Source organism: Phyllopteryx taeniolatus, chromosome 10 (genome assembly GCF_024500385.1).
Source record: "Phyllopteryx taeniolatus isolate TA_2022b chromosome 10, UOR_Ptae_1.2, whole genome shotgun sequence".
Taxonomy (NCBI): domain Eukaryota; kingdom Metazoa; phylum Chordata; class Actinopteri; order Syngnathiformes; family Syngnathidae; genus Phyllopteryx; species Phyllopteryx taeniolatus.
In genome coordinates this window covers 26,578,937-26,599,471 of record NC_084511.1, presented here as the reverse complement: position 1 = coordinate 26,599,471, position 20,535 = coordinate 26,578,937, and the positions used below count along the sequence as shown (strand labels likewise).

At 39.2% G+C, this 20,535-nt stretch overlaps 1 protein-coding gene and 1 long non-coding RNA gene across 3 annotated transcripts in view; one reads left to right on the top strand and one right to left on the bottom strand.

The window, feature by feature from the left end:
- neil3 (nei-like DNA glycosylase 3) lies at positions 1-10,417 on the bottom strand. Of its 2 annotated transcripts, XM_061787956.1 has the most exons (10): positions 10,198-10,417; positions 9,953-10,065; positions 9,194-9,334; positions 8,420-8,633; positions 7,624-7,698; positions 6,560-6,726; positions 4,338-4,504; positions 2,421-2,658; positions 1,470-1,644; positions 1-307 (listed from the first exon to the last, which is right to left on the bottom strand). In XM_061787956.1, the coding sequence occupies exons 1-10, from the start codon at positions 10,300-10,302 to the stop codon at positions 125-127; spliced, it is 1,578 nt and encodes a 525-aa protein (XP_061643940.1). In that variant the 5' UTR covers positions 10,303-10,417; the 3' UTR covers positions 1-124. The 2 variants fall into 2 exon arrangements, with proteins under 2 accessions (XP_061643940.1, XP_061643941.1); XM_061787957.1 differs by lacking the exon at positions 10,198-10,417 and having other exon boundaries at positions 9,946-10,065.
- LOC133484836 (uncharacterized) overlaps positions 9,184-20,535 on the top strand; it is a 35,409-nt gene continuing 24,057 nt past the window's right edge. The window contains exon 1 of the long non-coding RNA XR_009790509.1: positions 9,184-9,635. This is a non-coding gene — a long non-coding RNA (uncharacterized LOC133484836). The remainder of the gene's footprint in view (positions 9,636-20,535) is intronic.

Here is a 20,535-nt window from a genome sequence, read left to right as displayed (position 1 = left end):
TTTGTTTGGAGTCTTTAATAAATACATAAAAACAACTAATAATATTAATTATGTAAATACACACTCGTGATTGGCAAGCACGCCAATGTGTTTTTTTAAACATGATTTTAGTCCTAAATGGTCGCTAGCATCCCGGCAGGATAGAAACGCCAGGTCCGCCCTGCACCCACTGGAAATAATCGCACTGTTTACCCTTTCGGGAGCCGCAGGTGTAGAAGTCGCGGCCGTTGTTGGGTCCCAGCTTGAGCACGGTCCTCATCACGCATCGTTTGCCGTGGTGACAGGAGGGAAAGTGCAAGTCGGCCCACTGGAAAAACATAAAACACTTTAAAGAGGACATAATATGGAAATGTGACTGTTTAATGGCTTGTAACAAATAATATTATGGGTCTCTGGAGTGCCAGCCCAGCCAGCACGTGTGAAATTAAAAGTGTGTCTGCTAGCGAGCGGGACTGAGTTTTGCTGAATTGTGAATTTTTTTAGAAAGAAAAGGAAAAAAAATATATATATATATATATATATTAAAAAATAAAAAAGTTTTATTACTATGAGAACAAAATCACATTTGCGAAAAAGGAGTATGATTTATTCAAGGGAAAAAGTCATATTAAGAGAATATTCTTTTTCTCGCAAAACACCCAAAAAAAAGAGAATAAATTAAACTTAAAAAAGTAAAAAATAATAAATCACCTCATGAAAATAGCCTTTTTTGAGGGGAAAAAAAAGGGGAAATTTACAAGAAAATAGTAATCATCTAACTAGAAGTCTTTTTTTCCACAAGTTGCAGTCTTGCACGGGAATAATTTATTTTATTTTTTAGAAAGAGGCTCATTATGAGATTTTGTATTTTAGTTGCAATACCAGAAAAAAAATCTATTTTTCAATTAAATTATAGTCTGAGAATATTTTTATTTTTTAATAAAAATATTGATTAATTTGATAATCGATTAATCGTTGCAACTGCAATGTATAAATTATAAAATTATTAACTACAATTTGAAACAGTAATAATAACCATCTGGAAATAAGAGAGGATAGTAGATTAAAATCTTTTAAAAACAGAAAAAAAATATTTTAAAAAGTAAAAAAAGGCAGTTTTTTTAAAAAGAAAAGTCAATCTTATAACAAAGTTGTAATGTTACAAGAATTAAACTAATTTCCTGAGGGGGAAAAATGTGGAATCTTAAAAGGCAGACATAATATCACAAGAATAAAATCATCTTGGGTGCAAAAAGTTTAAAAATTAAGTTGTGGAGTAGTGTAAAATGTGAGTACACTTTAATTTTTCATCCTGGGGTATTTTGAGGATTTTGGGAGCTGTTTTAAATTGTGACAAAATGTCTCCCTTAACACATTCACTGCCATTGACGGCTTTAGAAGTCAAATATCCATGTCAACTGGGAAGGATGGCAGTGAATGAGTTAAAGATGTCAGCAAAATTTGCAGACACAGGGAATGAGAGGTCTCACCTCAAAGAAGTCGCACTTTGCCTCCCGGGGCAGCGAGCAGGCGTAAAACCGTCGTCCTTTATTGTCGCCGTCCTTTTGAACCACTCGCAGGACGGCCGGGCGACAGTGCCACGCACACAAGGGTGAGGCGGAGGGGCCGGAGGAGCCGGGCTTCTCACCAGCTGTTGTGTGCGCACTAACAGAAGAGATGAAAATGAGAAGTGGGAGGAAAACGGAATTGGAATTTGTTCAATTTCTGCATCAAGTGCTCCTCCTCCTGTAACTAGAACATGAGTAAATATTAGTGATAGTGCCTTTTTTCTCAAATGGGATTTTATTTTCGTAACATTGTGCCCTTTTTTTCCAAGAAAGAAAAAAAAAAAAAAAACTACTTCTCGTGAATTGACTCTTTCAAAACGTGATTTTATTCGCACGTGTCTTAAAAAAACTTAAAATAATAAAATAAATAAAATGTATTTTCCTGAGTGTTTTTCTCGTGAAAAAATACGTTACTCTTGTAATATCATGACTTTATTGTTGTAGAATGACTTTTTACTGAGAAAAATATTTTATTGCCGTGACTAAGACCTTTTCTCAAAAAATTTCACTCTCGTTTGCGACGAATTTTCTCGAAAGATTTGCCTTTTTTCTTCTTTGAATTTCTTATGTCCTCTGGAAAACAATACTACTTTTTTGTTTATAAAAAAAAAAAAAAAAAAAAAAAAAAAAAAAAAACTTTGTTTCCCTCCCAAATATGCAACATTTTATCTAGGAGAAGAAAAAAAATAAATAAATAAATAATCCCAATTTTTTGTCTTGGACTTTTGCAACTTCTTTGCATGTGCATCCCTGTTGTTGTGTGCACTGCGCACCTTAAGAGAGGAGATGAAACATGTCTCGTTAGACGGGAAATAACCTGAAAATAAAACTTGAGTACCCGCAGACCAAGTTATTCATGAGGGAATCACTCACCCCAACTTGTTAGAGGGACCGCCATCAATTCTCATTTTCTTGCGTGGCTGACTGGACGAGGCCGGCGTTCCCCCGCGAGACGGCTCGGGCGCCACGTTCAAGTCGGAGAAAAGCAGGGTAGACGTTCCGAAAGCGGAGCGCCAGTTGAGTTTGCGCTCCTCTCGGGGTTTCGTGAAGGCGGTGCAGGGGTATCGCACCAGATCGGTGGAGGAGGGCAGAGAGGCGTCTTCCTTGTGGACTGTGGAGGAAGAGGCAGAGACATTTCAGATTTATTCTGAGGCTCCACTCATAAAACACAGCTTGTTACATCCACACTTTTATTACGAAAACTATACTGTACTCCTGCAAGTCCAGTAGTCTCACAACTCCTCCTCCCTTTGCGCCATTTCAGTACATCCGAACATACAGAGATACCAAATTAAATTGCTGTTTCAGCGCAAATGGAGATGAACTGCTTTGAAAATGTAATATCCCAATTATATAGAGAGCAAAATGATCCTAGTTACATCTTTATGACTGCAATAGTGCTAAACTAAATAAACATCAAGGAAAGAGCTAACGGGACGGGTACAAGTCAAAGCATTAGGTACACTCATGTAATGATAGTCTGATAAACCTTAAGCCCAACTAAAATGTTGCAAATGGGGAACTCGAAAAGTACAAAAAATATTGCATTGAAAAACACATTTTGAAAAAGAAACGGACAAAAGTAATAGAAGATAAAAAAAAATAAAAAAAATTGAATGGAAAAATTCAATGAGAACAATATTTTGAAAATTCCCAGGATTAAATTAGAGCAAAAATATGACACAATTTTGCAAAACATGACCAAAACAAATCCTAAATGAGAAAAACAATTAGAAAAAAATATTAGACAAAATATTACCAATATAATAATTATAGATTTTCATTTGATATTACAAAAATCCCCCAAATATAACAGAAAAAAACAGAAACTAAAGCACAACATTCGAGGGGGGAAAAAAATCCCCAAATACAAAACGTGACGAAAATGTAAACATTTTAAACAGTATTAGAAAAATAATACATTTAACAAAAACATGAAAATACAAAATAGAACGAATGTTTGGGTTTTTTTTTAAACAAAATATATTGTTATATATTATATATGTTGTTTATAAATGAAAAACAATACACAAAAAGATATTCGATGAAAAATACAAACATTTAAAATGAAAAAGAATTAGAAAACAATATTGGCGAAAATACAAATTATATTCCAACAAAAATATTTTTTTGGGGAAAAAAAATGTATTACATGGTCAAAAATGTAAATGACAAAACTAAATATTGGGGTAACCTGGGCTGCTTTCATGCGTTACGCTTACTAACGACGAGTCTTAAGGCTTCTTTATACTCCCGCGGGCGGCGACCGCGCTCACGTCACTGCGGCTATCCCGCGCGGTTTGCCTTTACACTCGAGCGCAACCTACGTGTGCTGTTTTGAAAATGTGCTGCAGTTCTCCGCCAAGTCGTGGGTGTCGCTACGGCTGGTATTGGCTAGGACAACACAGTTTCCTCTGCTTTTTTTTTGGGCCATTTCCGGTAGCCGTTTTTACTTTCCTTTCTGTACCAAGGAACAAAGCAACAACAATGGCGACCGTGGAACAGAGTCTGCTAGAACAAGACCTAGATGACCAGATGATACGTTTAATGATGCTGCAAAATCGATCAAGAAGGCGGCGGCGTAGAACCAAGGGGCACTCTGAGTACGTCATCACAGCATGTGACTAACACGGACCAATCACGATAGATGATCTCCGCTGTATTCTACGCGCAGCAACAATTTTTGCCGTATGCGCGTCAAGCGACGCAGAGGGGTCGCACGTGCCAATGCCTCGGTCACGTGATGCAATGCGGGCGTTGTCGGCCGCGGGAGTATAAGGAGGCCTTTACCCGGAGCTCTGGGAGTGAGGCAGGCATTGCAGCTTTTGGCAGCGGGCCGGTTGAGGAGGGTGCACAGGTGACAAGGCCAGTCCGCTTCCTCCCTCTTCGCCACGTTCTCCTTAGCGGCTCCCCCGCTGCTTGCCCAGCTAATCAGGGTGTTCCTGACAGGAAGTTGACTGCAAACATGGAAAAACAAGATCAAAAATCAGACTTTATGTTAAGCTTTTCTGAGAAAGATGACCAAATATTATTTTATACTAAAAAAGGGTTTGAGTAGAAATTACTGAGAAAAAATACAAAAAGAAAATGTTAGGAACTATAATGCAAACTATTGGAAAATACACAAATAAAGGTAAAAATGCACTGATTAAAAAAAATAGAAAACAAACATATTGCGACAAATGTTTTTAGAAAATAAATTAAAAAAAATAGAAAGAAATATGGAATAATATGAGAAAAACAATAAGAACAAACAAAAATACACATATAGTCAAATATTAAACAGGTATTATGAAAACAATTTTAAACAAGAAAACAATCCAAAAACGTATGATGACAGAAATATTAGAAAATGAAGTGTATTACATAAAAATACAAATAGGACAAAAATATTACAAGAAATAGACAGAAAATATAACTGATAAAAAGAGATCAGTGTATTTTCATAACAAAAATATTAGACAAAAAGACAGACATTTCGAGAATGCACCTGCAAAAAAAAAAAAAAAATACAAAAGACAAGAAAATAAATGAAAAATACACAAATTTTAGACATATCACAAAATAAAAAAATATATGACAAAAAATAGTTTCAAAATACTACAAAAGGTGAGACAGAAAATAGATGGAAAATGTCAAGATTAGGAAAAAAAATAGATTCACTACTAGAAAATAAAATCGCAAAAACAAAAAGACAAAAAAATTAGATTATATGAGCTAATACACATGAGCAATAAATACAAAAATATTGCACACACAAAATAACCATGAGATGAAGATTAGAAAGTACTGGACGAAAATATATTACCACAAAAATATCCGAAAATAATCCAAAATAGAAACGGAAAATGTACAAAGAACCCCCCCACATAAATATTACAAACATCATGATGAAACTAATCAAATATTTGCACTTGTAGCAGCTGGTGAGGCAACACTAACAGCAGGCGGCGTGTTGCATTTAAATGTTAGTGCTGCGACATAAATCTCCACTATGTTAGACAAGAAGGCCGCCAATCATCATGGGGATGAATGGATGGATGGAGGGAGGGAGTTGCGGTAACGGCGGCCGGGAGCAAACTTCCCCTCGCAGATTGCTCATTCAGCTGTGTAATGTGGCTGAAGGGCTTTCGGCGGGGAGCCCTCGCTAAGCCTCGCTCAAACACCAGCCAGGAGGTGTTGAGCCCACGCCCTGCCTGTCAAACACGCACTTAACACACACGTGCGCGTTGGTGGTGCCCGGAACACTTACCCGATCCGTGCCAAGCCCATCTGCCTGCAAAAGATGGCCCTACAAAGCTAGAACATTCTATCCGGAAAGCTTTTTTGAAGACAAAAAAATGGTTCCAAAGCTTACTAGAGTAGCTTTTTATGCTTCTTTGTCATAGAAGGGAAAAGTATGTGAACCCTTTGGAATAGCTGCATAAATTGGTCATAAAATGTAGTCTGATCATCTATATCACAAGAACAAACAATTTGCTTAAAACCTATGACGGCGCAGGCCCATATATGGGCAGAAAATTAATCTGATTTCATGTCAGACAGTGAGAAAAAAAGCTTGTCTTTTTATATAGTGTATGTAAAATTCTGGTTTCAACTGTATATATTTTAAATGTTGTGCAACGTACAAGGTGTATCAAAACACATTCACTGCCATTGACGGCTTTAGAAGTCAAATCCATCCATCCATCCATTTTCTATCCATGTTAACTGGGAAGGAAGGCAGGCAGTGAAAACAATTGTTGGTGCCCCTCTGTTGATGAAAGAAAAACCTGCACTGGTCACAGAAATAACTTAAATTTGACAAAAGTAATCATAAATAAAAATGTGGGGTTCATGGTACGGCCACCATCATACCCTGACCTCAACCCTATTGAGTACCTTCGGAGTATGTATCTCTAAAAGGAAGTTCTGAGTGTGGAAGGCATTCTGAGGAAATCATTATTATTTAGGTCAACCCAACTACACTCGCACACCGGTCACTTCTTTAGGGATGTGTGTTTTGCTCCCACCTGACATGGACGTTGCCAGCGTCACGCTTCTGACAGCGTTCGCAGAAGTACGTCATCCTGCCGTTGTCGCCGAGACGACATACGGTGATAGCGGCTGAACACCGGCCGCACCGGGGACGCTTGTAGACTTTGTAGTGTGTGTAGAGCGCAGAGCCAGACTTGCGACACTGGCAGAGAGAGAGAAAGAGAGAGTGTATGTTGGTATAACATGACAATCTTTTAACACTAGATTATACCAATCAAATAGACAGAAATGATTTTTAAAAAATACAAGTATTTGCTAACATACACACATTTTACATATACGTGCATTTTTATTGAAAAGATACAAGATATTAGACCAAAACACAATCACATAAAATCAAGTGTGATTGTGCAATGAAAGATTAGAAAAAGTTGGAAAAACATTCAAACAAACGAAAAGAAATCCTCAAAAGAAGCCGGTGCGCAGGAGCAGCAGGGCGCCAGCGTTCACTCAAGCGGACGTGACGTGCAGCCATTTTCCATTCCTGTTAGCATTAAGCTCGCGGAACAAGCAAACTACATTACATTTGCATGTTTAAAATGTTTTCTTTGACAGTAGACTTCAACTGAGAGTGCTAATAAACTGCTTTTTGGATGAAATGTTCACTTTGCAAAAGTGCTTCTTAATGTGAAGTGATTTGAATTGAGTTTACTGCCACCCTAAAGGGTGTAAGTTAAAGCAAAAACTCAGCTGAATGACTGCTCTTATACATCAATATTAATTATAAATGTGGGGGTTACATTATAACTTCACAGTTAACTATTAGATGTAAAATATACATATATAAAAAAAGGGACCCTTACATCAAATTTTATAGAATATATTACAAAATAGACTAAAAATACAAATATATGAAATAGTAGTCATTTTTAAAAAGTAGAAAATATGAAAAATAGACAACAAATACAAAGATATGAAATATCACAAAATAAAAACATAGCAGAACATGTGATAAAATGCCTAATACAAAAAAAATGTGAATTATTATTATTTTTTTGATTCATCACTGGCGAGACAGTGTGTGCCCGAAACATCTCACCTTGTAAAAGAGAAGCGTGAAATCGCGCGTCATCTTCACCAAGTGATGAAGCTGCTCGTCCGACAGCTGCTCCACCTGACGAAGGCGCAACCACAGTGAGTTCGTTTTATTACTACGTACTCGGGCTACAAGTACTCGGGTATTTGGAGTAACTCAAGTTCAAAAAATAATAAGAACAAATACTTGAGGAATTTTCTCTGCCTCTGGGAATGGTTTATTTTATCTACCTTACTAACATAGGGCTGGAAATCAGGAGACTGGAGATTAATGTAATGACTTGATAAAACATGACAACGTGTACCAAGCTGTATCTGGGGTTTGATTTCGACTCCAAATGTTTAAGGTACTGACTACAATGTTTTGATTTGAAATGATGATGACCTAGTTTGTTTGGGTATTTTTGCTTTGTGCACCTCAATAATTTTCAGTGGTTCAACTGAAATGTGACAATTTATTTGGTCTTGGAAATTAAGTGATGGAGATGCCACTGGAAAGTCATACCAAAAAAAAAACAAAAAAAGTGTACAAACCCTGATAAAAGCATGCGTCTTTCTTTTAGAAGGAAAGCAAAGGTATCATTTTTTTTGGTTTATAAATCAGATCAAATCCTAAAACAATTAACTTCCTTTTGCCGCACTGCATTACTTTCTGTGTCTTCGCCCCATTTCATCCACCACCGCAACACATCACTCGATAAAACACCGGAAAGTTCCACAGAGTAGGATGTCTTGCTCCCCCCCCCCCCCCCCCCGCCCACCACCACTATCTTCGGCTACACGCCATCCATCATCCGTACCTTCACGGCTGGGTGTAGGCCCGCGTCGAACAGAGCTTCATTTTTAATGATGTTGCCCACTCCCGGCATGACGGCCTGATCGAGGAGGACGTCGCAGAGCATCCTGCCGCCGTGGCGCCTCGCCGCCTCGGCCGAGCGTGAGGGCTTGAACGCCGGCGAGCACACGTCCAGGGCCTGAAGAGCACGCACACGCTGCTCGCAGTCGTCACTCAACCTGTGAGAACACACGCGTACATGAGTATGCGCACACACACACACAAGTACATACACATGCAGACACGTACAGTGTGCACGCTCCTCATTCGCCACATGGCCAATGGCTCGTTGAAACGGGGCGTGGCGAGGTTAATATTTCCCCTCATTCGCCACGCTGGAGAAGGGCCAATTCACCATTAGCAATACAGTAAATTTCATTTATCAGTTCACGGGGCTCTTGTTAAACATTAGCTGTCGTACAAGTGTCAAGTTATTTTTTTTTTATCATTATAGCCTCGTTTCACACAGGTGGAGAAAGCCTGCGGGGGGCGCAAACTCAAATGTTTCCAACTTATGTGGTTCCACGGTATTCACTGTTTCAGTGTGTCTGTTATGATATAAACACAGGTGAGGTTTCCAGAAAATGGAAGTGAAAATGTATCGCACGTGTAGAAATGGAGTGCTTTTTAACACAACCATAACTAGCAGCCAAAGAATGACGGCCACGCTCACTGAGAAAGGCTCACAACCCTCAAGATGAACTCGGGGGACCTCAATCCAGTCTGATTTTGGGCTTACCTCATTTCCACCGTGCTGCCGAAGAAGCACACGGTGTCCGTGGTCAGGTGGATTTCAAGCACTGGGACGGAGGAGCCCCCACCGCCATGTTTCCTCTCTGCGCTGTTGATTCGCATAGAGCCGTTCATGCCAAAGTGGACTCTACAGGAGGATTTGCAGTGTTAGTAAAGCGTATGAAAGCAAATACTTTTGAGATAATACGTACAGAGAAGCAGTTTTGGCAGAGCGGAAGCCACCACATTGGAGTGTCAATCAACAGTGAGCGTTATCATCATCTTAGTGACGAATCAGTGATTCTGATGCAGGTCGAATATTGGATCTCATTAGATCTTGGTGCTGTGATTTGATTCCAGAATCACCCAGATTAATGACTCAAGGATCAAAATCAAAATCATCTGGAAGCTACAGGCCCCCACAGACTCCCTGAAAACACTACAAATTTGTGAGTAAATTGAGACACTTTCGTCAATATTTCTGTATATATATAGTATACTTTTGTGGATATTTTTGTGAGGTTTTACTCATGTAAAATTGGTGACTTGGTTCAATATCAGTATAGTATTAGGAGTAATGCGGCATATTGGTTTGTACTGGTGGCGTGTGTAGGTATATCCGTTTAATGTACATTAAAAAAAATAGTAATCCGATACATTCACTGTTTGTGACTTTAATTGGAATATACTAGTAATATAATGGGAATATACTGACACTTGATATGGATGATTTGAACACTTGGGAGAGCATTCTTTTACCTCATACCTCAACGCTTTAGGTCCAAAATACAAAAAAAGCTCCTTCCCCAGCGTGTCTACGCCGGTGTACTGACACCCTTTCAGCCTTTGGATAACGTTGTTTCTCTCCTGGTCGTTTCCCTGCAAAGACACGAGTGTCACCATGTATGTAGAGGCATAATAAGAATGATATTGTCGAGTGACAAACACGATAGTGACTTTTGGTTATTAGTTAGCATGACAACATAGCATTAGCGTGATTGGACAACATACTTCCGTCGTGAGCATGCTGCCTCGCATCTCTTTCACTCTTTGTCCTTTCTGGACCTTCGAACGGATCTTCTCGCCGTTTAATGTACATCCCGGACCTTCAACCATCTTTGATTTTTTTTTTTTTTTTTTTTAATTGTTTTACGAATTAAACACTAATTGCACGCAAGGGCGGTGGTAGCCACCGATTCAAAGTGACGCATGCGCAGTAGGTTTTGTTTCCGGAAATCAACGCAGAAGTTGAAGAGACCGTGGTACCACGTCAAGGACATTGATAAATAATATATATATATATATATATATATATATATATCGTGCCTTTCATGTGATGTGTCAAATATTTACGTTTTCTGAGACATTTGAGAACTCTTCATTTGACGCATGCGCAGTACCCTTTGTTTCCGCAAATCAACGTGGAAGTAGACGCGACGTCGACCGCACGTCAATCAAATTCGCTCCTGTACATTTATCATGTAAAGCATTTGATGACAAAATTCAAAGCTGACATTGATACTAATTGTTCATATTGCATGGTTTGTCCTGAGACTATGTCACATCTTGGCATTGTGAGATAAAAAAAAATGTTTGTCTCATGTCTCCCTGGCAACTGTCTTCTAAATGCCCCATTGTAATGTGTAATAATTTACTGACAAATGTACAATATGTTTTATAAAGATAAAAAAAAGATGCCACTCTTTCACGCTTACTATCTCACGCGGCGCGAAACCACTGGTGGCATGTGCACGTGATTAAATGGATATTTCCAATTCCACTGGTGATTTAGTGATTGACAAATGACGACGTCACATAAACGCAGATTGAACGTTCGCAAGCATGACCCATTGGTCGTTCTTCCTTTTACCGCTTGAGGGAGCCAGAGGACCACTGATGTCCCCACAACCCTGGCATCATCTTGGGTTACAAATTGAAAGGTTGTGGAAGATTGCATCTGCATACCATCATCCCAAACGGATTCGTGTGCCCGGGAGGAATATTTTGAAAGGTCCTATCTCCTTTCACATCGCCGCCTGTCCACTAAACCATCTGCTCATAAAAATTCAAATGAATGATCATTTACATTCCTTTTTAACCGTCGTTCTTGCGTGACTCGGTAGAGCGGCGGTGATAACTTGTTTGCACTTGATTATTGCCATCCAGAAAAGCATCTGTGGGCCAAGATGTAAATGAAACAGCCCCGTGTTCTACAGCCAAGTGTGCAGCCATGACCTCCTCTTTTAAAAAAAAAAAAAAAAAAAGGGCAGCACTCAGCAATTATGGGTGTTAAAGTCTTGACTCTCTCATAAACTGTGAGGGGAGAGGAGCTCTCAACTCATGTGTTAAAATGTAATTCCAGCCAAGTTGTTTGAAACCACTTATTAGACCTTACAACAGTCGTTTTGATGGCATACACGGCTGTAGGAGTGCACAGATGACTGTGGGACGAGATACACCAATGTGGAAGTATATGCGCGAATGTGGTAGACGACATTACTGTGAGAGTACATGCACGACTGTGGGAGTACATACTGTACATGCTGAGATCCTCTCCGCAGTGAGGCTCGCTACATCTCTTCGTCTTCTTGAACCTATCCCAGCATTTCTTTTTCAAACATCTCATGGACACTTTGAATTCCTTCATTATGAATTTCTTTCCTCAGACGAGCAACTTCCCTGCGGCCTTCAGAGCAGCAGTGGTAAGGCCTCTTCTGAAGAAGAGCAATTCAGATTTTAACAAGTTTGTCAACTACAGACCGGTTTCAAACATACATTTTTAAGCAAGGTTTTCAGAAAAAAAAACCTTTTTTTTTTTATCTAACTCAATGACATTTTGGCAAATTTTAATATTTCTCAAAAGTGTTAGTCGTATTTTAGATTAAACCACCGCAACGAGGGTTCCCCTGTTAAATGATTTTCGAGGTCATCTTGATTATAATAAACTAATGGTGTTGGTTCGGCTTGATCTTAGCATTTTTGATGCACGTGAGAACACCATTCTTTACAAAAAAATAAAAAAATAAAATACTGTATCTGGTTGGCTTCTCTGTTGCTTCACACAAATGGCTTTTATCCGACCTCACTGAAAGGAGTTGAGTATATGGTAAGTTTAGATACATGCTCCTCGAAAGTCTATGAAGTAACATGGTGTGCTTCAGGGTTCAATTTCAGGCCCTTTACTGTTTAGTGTATATATCCTCCCTCTTGGCAATGTCATCAAGAGGCACGGAGTCTTCCATTTTTAAATTACCTTTTAATTCATATTTTTTTCCATTTTATTTACTTCCTTGGGTTGTAAAGTAGCACTCGTGCTAAATCACTTAAAGCAGTGTATCCGGTTTAGCCAATGTTCTTGTGATGTCCATATCAATAAATAACCTAGACCTTTACTTAAGAGAGAAAAACGATGTTATGGTAAAAATCAAGGATGAGATATGATGAAGAACATTGAGACATGTTTGGATTCACATTTCGGGAACGACTGTAAAGAAAAAGGCAACTTTTTTATTCATGTTTTACTGATTTCTATACCTCCAAGGTCATTTCAAATGAAAAGTGAAAATGCACGCTCTCCGAGCCGAATGGTATTTCTGTTTTGTGGACGAGTTTTATTTCATTATTTCCGCCAAGCAGACGGCAGACGTGTTGCTATGCAACTGGGATTTCGAAAGTACTCGCAGTGCAGTGCCAGGGTCACATTTCAATGTGCGTTGGCAGCATATGATGGACGCTAATAGTGCTGGCTGCTTTAACTTTCTCCAAATGAGAAATATTCTAGCCAGTATATAATGCGGCTGTGTAAGTGATGGCTCCAGAGTAGCGTTCGTCAGGTCATACACTCCCCTACAAAAGTATCGGATAAGCGAGGCCAGTTCCTTTGTTGCTGGAGAACGGAAACATTTGGGTTGTAAAACTATTTACGAGAGGTTTAATCCTCATCAATACCAAGAGAGCATTCTATGGGGGGAAAACAAGCAATTGTGAATGTGAAGACTTTTGGGTGGGAATTACCATCGTCGGATTTTTACCTGTGCACCATTTGAGGGATTGACGGCAGTCTTGTTGAAATTCTTCAGAATTTTTAATTGCTGATTTGAACCGGAGCAATTTTGGGGGGATTTACGGTAATGTTATTTTAACCTGTGCAACTTTTGCAGAATTGAGGGTAGTTTTGTTGTGAATTGTTCAACTTTTGGGGGATTTTTGTAAACTCTGCAATTTGGGGGGAATTTACAGTTTTATTTCTTTTATCTGTGCCATTTTCAGGGGATTTATAGTAGTGTTAATATAATTATAAAATAATACTTTTATTTCCATCTAAGCAAATTTGGGGGATTTACCTTGGTCTTATTTTAATGTGCACAATTTTTGTGAGATTTATGTTCGTCTTGTTCTAACATGCGTAACTTTTAGGTGATTAATTTTCATCTTAATATAACCTGCAACATTTTGGGAGGATTATAGTCGTCTGATTTTAACCTGTCTTAATGTAACTTGGACAACTTTTAGTAGATGTACAGTAGTCTTATTTTAACATCCATCCATCCATTTTCTTTACCGCTTATCCTCACTAGGGTCGCGGGCTGCTGGAGCCTATCCCAGCTATCTCCGGGCGATAGGCGGGGTACACCCTGAAGGTCGTCTTAATCTAACCACAAAACATTTTGAGGATTTCTGGTGCTTTTAGTTGAATGTGTGCAATTTTCAATTTTTTTTTAATGCTAGTCTTAATTTTACCAGTTCCATTTTGGGAGGGATTCTCAAATCTTGACATTGTAGCTTTCTCGCCCTCGCATACGCTCGGCAAATTTTCCTCATCTGTCCATCATTGCATAAGTCAATCCGATAAGAAGAAAAATGTACACCTCGCCCACATACGGTCGTTTGCTTCCTCAAAAGCATTAGCATATCAACAATAGTCTTTTTTTTTTAATACAACGTATGAAACGATGGGTGCCTGGTTAGCATATCCACCTCACAGTTCCGAGGTGGTGGGTTCAAATCCGGTCTTCTTCCTGTGTGGAGTTTAAAGCAGCAGCACTGGCATTAATGGTGCCAGGGGTTCATCTATTTATTGAAATATTCATTTATGTATTTATTGTTTTTCAAATACATTACATATTATTTTATTTTATTATTTTTTAGCCATTGTATTATTATCTTGTTTTACTACGGTGCATTCTTTATTAATTTCATATTTTTTTAAAGACAGGAATTTGCACACAAACGACAGGACAAAGTCATGGAAAAAAATGTAATACATTTGATCGATCCACTTATTTAAATCAATGATCCAGAATGAATCTGTGTTGTCAAAGTAACACAAAAATAAATAATGGTGGGGAAAAAAGAAGCATCTACTGTAATTGAGGTAATTGAGACTTAAAGTGGCAACCTCATGTAAAAAAAAAAAATATATATATATATCACCCATTTAAGGGATGACTTGTTTGTCCAACAAAATGGCTGCAAAGGGGGAAAAAACATGCCTCTAGGCGGCACTGTTTCCTTCTTTGTAGGTAAAGTCAATGGCTGTAATACACCGCCTCCCGGTGCACTCTGCAGGCTGCCATGAGGCAATGAAAAGGCCGGGGTGACATCAGAGCACCTGCATTCAATCAAGCTGGTGGGAATCATGCTTTCATGGAGTGAGAGAGACAGAGCACTTGAATGCATCACTCTGGTCTCTGTTAACTCTTGTGTTTCACGCACGCCGTGGCCTGTTTAATGAATTGGATGGCGGCACTTGCCCCCCCCTCTGTGTCGCACTCACGGTTCCGCCGCCTGTGGTGTGAACTGCAGCAACAATAGTCAGCTGCACTGCATGCAGCAAAGCCACCTATAGAAAAGCAGCTGAGAATAAAAACAAATAACAGCAATGCTAGCTAGGAGTAAATGGATACTCTACATACAGAAGTGAATGCGAACAGAAGAAAGAATAGTCAGCAGCATCGTATGTCTTAAAAATCTGTACATGATGATATATAAATCTATATGTCAATAGATACTGATTGTATGTACAGGAAAGATAAATGCAACGGCGCCTTGAGGTACGAGTGACTCGATTTACTAGTTTTTCGCGATACGAGCCGTCATTCAGCCACATTTTCGCTTTCATTTGCGAGTACCAACTTGAGATATGAGCGCTTCGCGGTGGCAAAAAAAAGAGAATTACAAGTTGTGTATGTAAAACAACCACAGCTTTGCCTTAGGAAAGTCTGCTAGCTTAATGCTAACAAACAACGACCAAATGAATGAAAAACGCCATTGACATGCTAACAGTTAGCATCGACAGTCGCGGTTTGAAAACCCTTTAAGAAACGGATATTTGAACGCATATGGTGGAATATAGACAAAAAATATAACATTATTCAGAGGTAAATATTCTTCATCCTTAACGAACTAAAAATGTCTAATATTACAGCAATTTACTGAGTGGAAGAAGAAGAAGAAGAAGAAGTAGTCTATTCTTCTTCGTTTGTCTACAGGACTGTACTATACTATACTGCCTCCCTGTGGGCAAGGCGGAAACGTTAAATCATTCTATTTTATTATTTTATCCCCCTGTGTTTTTATAAAGTACAGTATTATAGAGTACAATGTTTTTCCTTATTATTATTGGAACGGATTAATGTCTTTTACATTCATTTCAATGGTGAAAGATGATTTTGAGATAAAAGTGTTTTGAGTTAGCAGCACGGACAAATTAAACGCGTATCTCAAGTCACCACTTGACGGTACTATATTCGGATGTGATTGCGGAAATACACAGGAAGTCAGACACTTTGATGTGAAGCCGGCATTTTGGGGTCATTTTAGTCATTTACCGATGTTGCAAATAAAAACTCCGAGACAATTTACACAATGGTGACCAAATTTGAACCACGCGCAAGGGGAAGTCTTTTTTGGGCCGTGACACGGGTCGAACTTGACATGAAAACACCTAACTCTAATAGGTGTCGATTTGGACCAAACGTCTTCAGGAGAGCCAGGCGCCATGGGGAAAATGTGATCAAATTGTTTTCGAAACGGCAACGTTTTTTTTTTGTAGCCCCAGAAAACATTTCTAGCGGAGAAAGCAGATGCTGCAGGGTTGCATGTGGATGCTCCAGAGAGTAAACATGCCCTGCGGCGGTGCTTCTAACGAAGACAAATGGCCGTCTCTTTTTCCCACTTTCCAGTCCAAAGATGCTCTAACTCAAACCTCCAGACATCCGCGAAGCGTAACATTATTATGTTGTATCATTTAAAACGTGATAAACGCCTTACCTTACCTTACCTTACCTTACCTTACCTTACTTTAGCTTTGGATCAAGTAAAAGCTCTGATATGATTGGGAGGAATCACAAAAATCTGACATACCTGCATGAATTAAGTTTTTTATTGTAGAAGAAAAATGCATATAATATTACAATAATAAATATACTGTAATCCCATTTTGTGTGTGTGCGTGTGAATAAAAGTGTATTTTCCAGGGGAAAAGGTGTAGAATAATGAGAATCAAGTTTATTCTCTATCTATTGTAAAACGAATGAATCTGCATATAACAAACAAAACCATAACATCAACTTTTGAGTAAATAGTTTAGACTTTCGGGCTGTTGTTGTTGTTGCTGTTGTTTTTTTTTGTTTTTTGTTTTTAATAATTGAAGATAAAAGTCCTTTTAATCCAAAATATGTTTTCCAAAATGTTTGCTGATTATTTGAAAAGTTTTATATCTAATCAATATATTCACTGTTCAAACTGTTTGACAAACCAGTCTATTAAATGTTCAATACCTTTTAATAAAATAAGATAATGTAATAATGTCATATGAATTGTCTCACTGTCTTGTTTTTCACCCACAGGCAGCTCTTTGTTTTTTATGTTGGTTACACCTTCAACTAGTTTGAACGCCGTCTTCGCAGGCAAAACTCAAATCTTGGCTATTCTGAAAAATAATTAGGTTTTTCCATGAAATCATTTTAAACTATAATCAAATGAAGACATAAAATATTGTTAAATACCTTCTTAAAAACAACATTTGGTCAGTTTAGTCACTGCTCAAACGACCATTTGGGGAAAATAAAAGGCATACCGTAATACGATGAGTCGTATTTTTCAAAATCCAAATTCACTTGTTCAAATACGACTCCTCCCCTTGTTAAAATTTGACGGCGTTATAGTATTATTTTATCTGGGACAAATATGAATTTCTTCTTATTACTTATTTGTTCTTATAAAGGCCCACTGTTGTTGTTTTCCTTGAACTCCAACCATTTGATCCTAATTTTTTCTCTAAAAAAAAAAAAAAAAAAAAAAGTATGAATTTGTGGTCGTAATCCCCCCCCTCCCTCCCTCCAATGAATAAATAGCTCGCGCGTTCACACAGGTGCTTTTGGGCTTGACCGCTTCAAGTTTCGAGCTGAAAAGTGTCAGACTCCATGCAGTCATCCCGGTCCCGGGACCAACATAACAACCCATAAAGAGGCTTTTGCTTCCTAAGAATCTGCGGACCACTTGGCGCCCCTTTAACGGGCCTTTGAACCACCGCACGGACTTCAACAGGCAATGTTTTCCAGGTCGCCGCCGCAATAATAAAAACAGGCTACAAAAACAGAGTTGAAAGAAAGGTTTATTTAAGGCACGCCTTCGCTGCTGACTCACTCGCCAAATGGAGCGTTGAAGTCACTTTATGCATTTAAGCAGCTGTGGAGCTCTATGCACAAACAGGGTCATTTTAGGGTCATTTCAAATTCATATCGCAACTCCCCGATTTTGGAAAATGTAGCAACTGAAATCAGTTTGACTTTGCAGCATGAAATTTGGTAGGCGTGTCTCCCACGAGTAGACACACAAAAATGTCCATCGGTATGTTTTCCAAACACAGCGATGATATTTACCCTTGATTTTGTCTTGAGAGCTGTGCAGTTCCTTTTTTATAACTTTTTTTGCTAATTGCAAACTCCACCTTTGTTTGTTTTTGCTAATTTCCTCTGTTTGCCATGGGTGACCCTGCCAGGGGCATAAAGCCCCAGACAACTTAGCTCCTAGGATCATTGGGACACACAAACCCCTCCACCACGAAAAGGTGACGGCTCAAGGAGGGGTGTGGCATGTCATAAAAATGTAATGAGCAATTTGAGAATTCACAGACATTTTTTTTTTTTGGGGGGGGGGGGGGGGGGGGTTGAGGGGTAGACCCTCATCACCAGTTCGACATGAAATTGTGGGGACAAGTCCATCGTAACAGGACGTACGAAAAAGTCTTCAGGTCTCGTGTCTGGAATTCAACAGGAAGTCAGCCATTTTTAATCGAAACATCCAATTTGGCCGATTTCCAGGACTCACTTGTACGAGTCCGGATCGGAAGGACAGATGGGCGGGGCTAAATTGCCAACCTTTTTTTTTTTTTTTTTTTTTTTTTAAATGTGAGCATAGCGTCAAAGTTTGAGGTTTATTTGGAGGATTCACCACGAAAAAGTCTACGCCCAGTTTTAGTTATTATATTTATGAAACCATTAAAGTAGTTGCAGGAAGTCACATGAAGTCGAGGTTGCATCCACACAATATATGCACATTTTTCTAACCCATTTTGTCATTTCTTTTGCCTTTGTAGGCGATGGATGTCATTTCGGAGCAAGCCTCATTAATATGTATGAAACAAAGCAAACGTGTAAGTGCCACGAGAGGCAATTTTCTTCCATTTTAAGAGCGTCATATCTGTTCTTAATTACCCGACTGGACACTGAAGCGAGTTGATTGAATTAAACGTCTGGCTCATGCTTGAAAAAGAGAGGGGGGAGGGGGGGGGGGGGGGGGAGAGAAAAACCTCCACGAAGCGCCGAGAAGGTGCGAGACACTTCAGGGGTGGTTGCCAGGCAACCGCCTCCACAGTCCGTCTCTGATATATGAACTCTGCAAATAAAATTCCCAAGATGGGAGCGAGCTTTCCGCTCTGCCAAAAATTGTGCAGACTCGCCCGATTGGCTTTTGTAGTCATAATTCATAATCCGACGTGAACGACAGACACGTTGCTGGACGACGGGTCGCTCGAGGTCTGCGTGCACGCGCAACTCTGCCTTCGGTTTCCTCCGGCGGGTACGTGGCCATGTCTGTCGCCATGGCAACAGCATCACAGGCCAAGTGCAATAGTCTCGGGGAAAAAAGGGAAAGCACATCAAATACAAATAATAACAATCACACTGGGTCATAAGGGGAGGAATATTGTTGGTCTCTCCCTATATTCAAATGTGTTGTTTGTTGATTGCACTTACAAATGAATGCTCATGAGTCTTGCACAGGCGGCACGGTGATATTGCAATGTTCGAGGTTCTGATTTTAACCCCAAAATCGATACATTTTTCATCATATTATTCTTGTGCAATTATGAGGAGATTACTCATATTTGTGTTCATATATTCCGATTTGAATTATTATTATTTTTTTTTTACTGTAGTTGTTTAATTATTTCTTAAAACCATTTTAAAACCAAGATTATGAGTTTGTTTCTTTATTTTATTCCTTTTAATTTGGAATCCGATTAAAAATGGTCTTAAAATAACATTACTCATGGAAATTATGAGTACAGTGTATCACGACTAATGTCATACATGATATGTTTTTCCCCCGTAAAATATCACTACAGTTGATGTAATTGTACGTTTATGCAATATCCCCATTCATTTTGTATCACGTAATCTTCTTGTACCTTCGTGAACTTGTTTATTCATCTCATTTCATCTGAAGTTATGAATATAATAATGGGGAAATTCTTGTATAATCTCACATATTTCCTCTGAATATGATGAACGTCACATCATTTCAGTCCCCCTCCAGTTTGGCGCGACGTGTGATATTTGAACGGTCGAAGCGGACCAAAACGCAACGCAATCGAGTTGTCCTTTTACGGTCGCTTTCGTGAAGTCGTTTCGCGATTCGAATGTGAAAACGACAACGGCATGCGATATTCTGGGCTTCTGCGTTTGAGTCGTTGCCTAAAAAGGAGCCGGCGGGCATGCGTTGATAACGACGTGCCTTGGCGGCACACTCTGGGGGCCTCAACACTGTGAGGGAGACAGGAAGTAGTGTCTCGTTCAAAGAAAACACCTCGTTTAGACCGTGATGTTTGTGTTGGCCACGCACCTCTTAGTTTGCATAATTACGAGCTGGAGGAGGAAGTGTTCATGTGTGCGCGCTTGTTAACCTTTGCGCGTGCGTGTTGACCCGTGTGAGTTTGTGCGTGTGTGTGTGAGTCACACAGAGGCAATGGGGCAAGTCCAAACATGTCGAGAGGAAAGTACGTCTTGTGTAGTCTACTTGGTGAAAACCTTTTTGGTTTTTTTCTTCCTTGTTTTAAGGTCATGC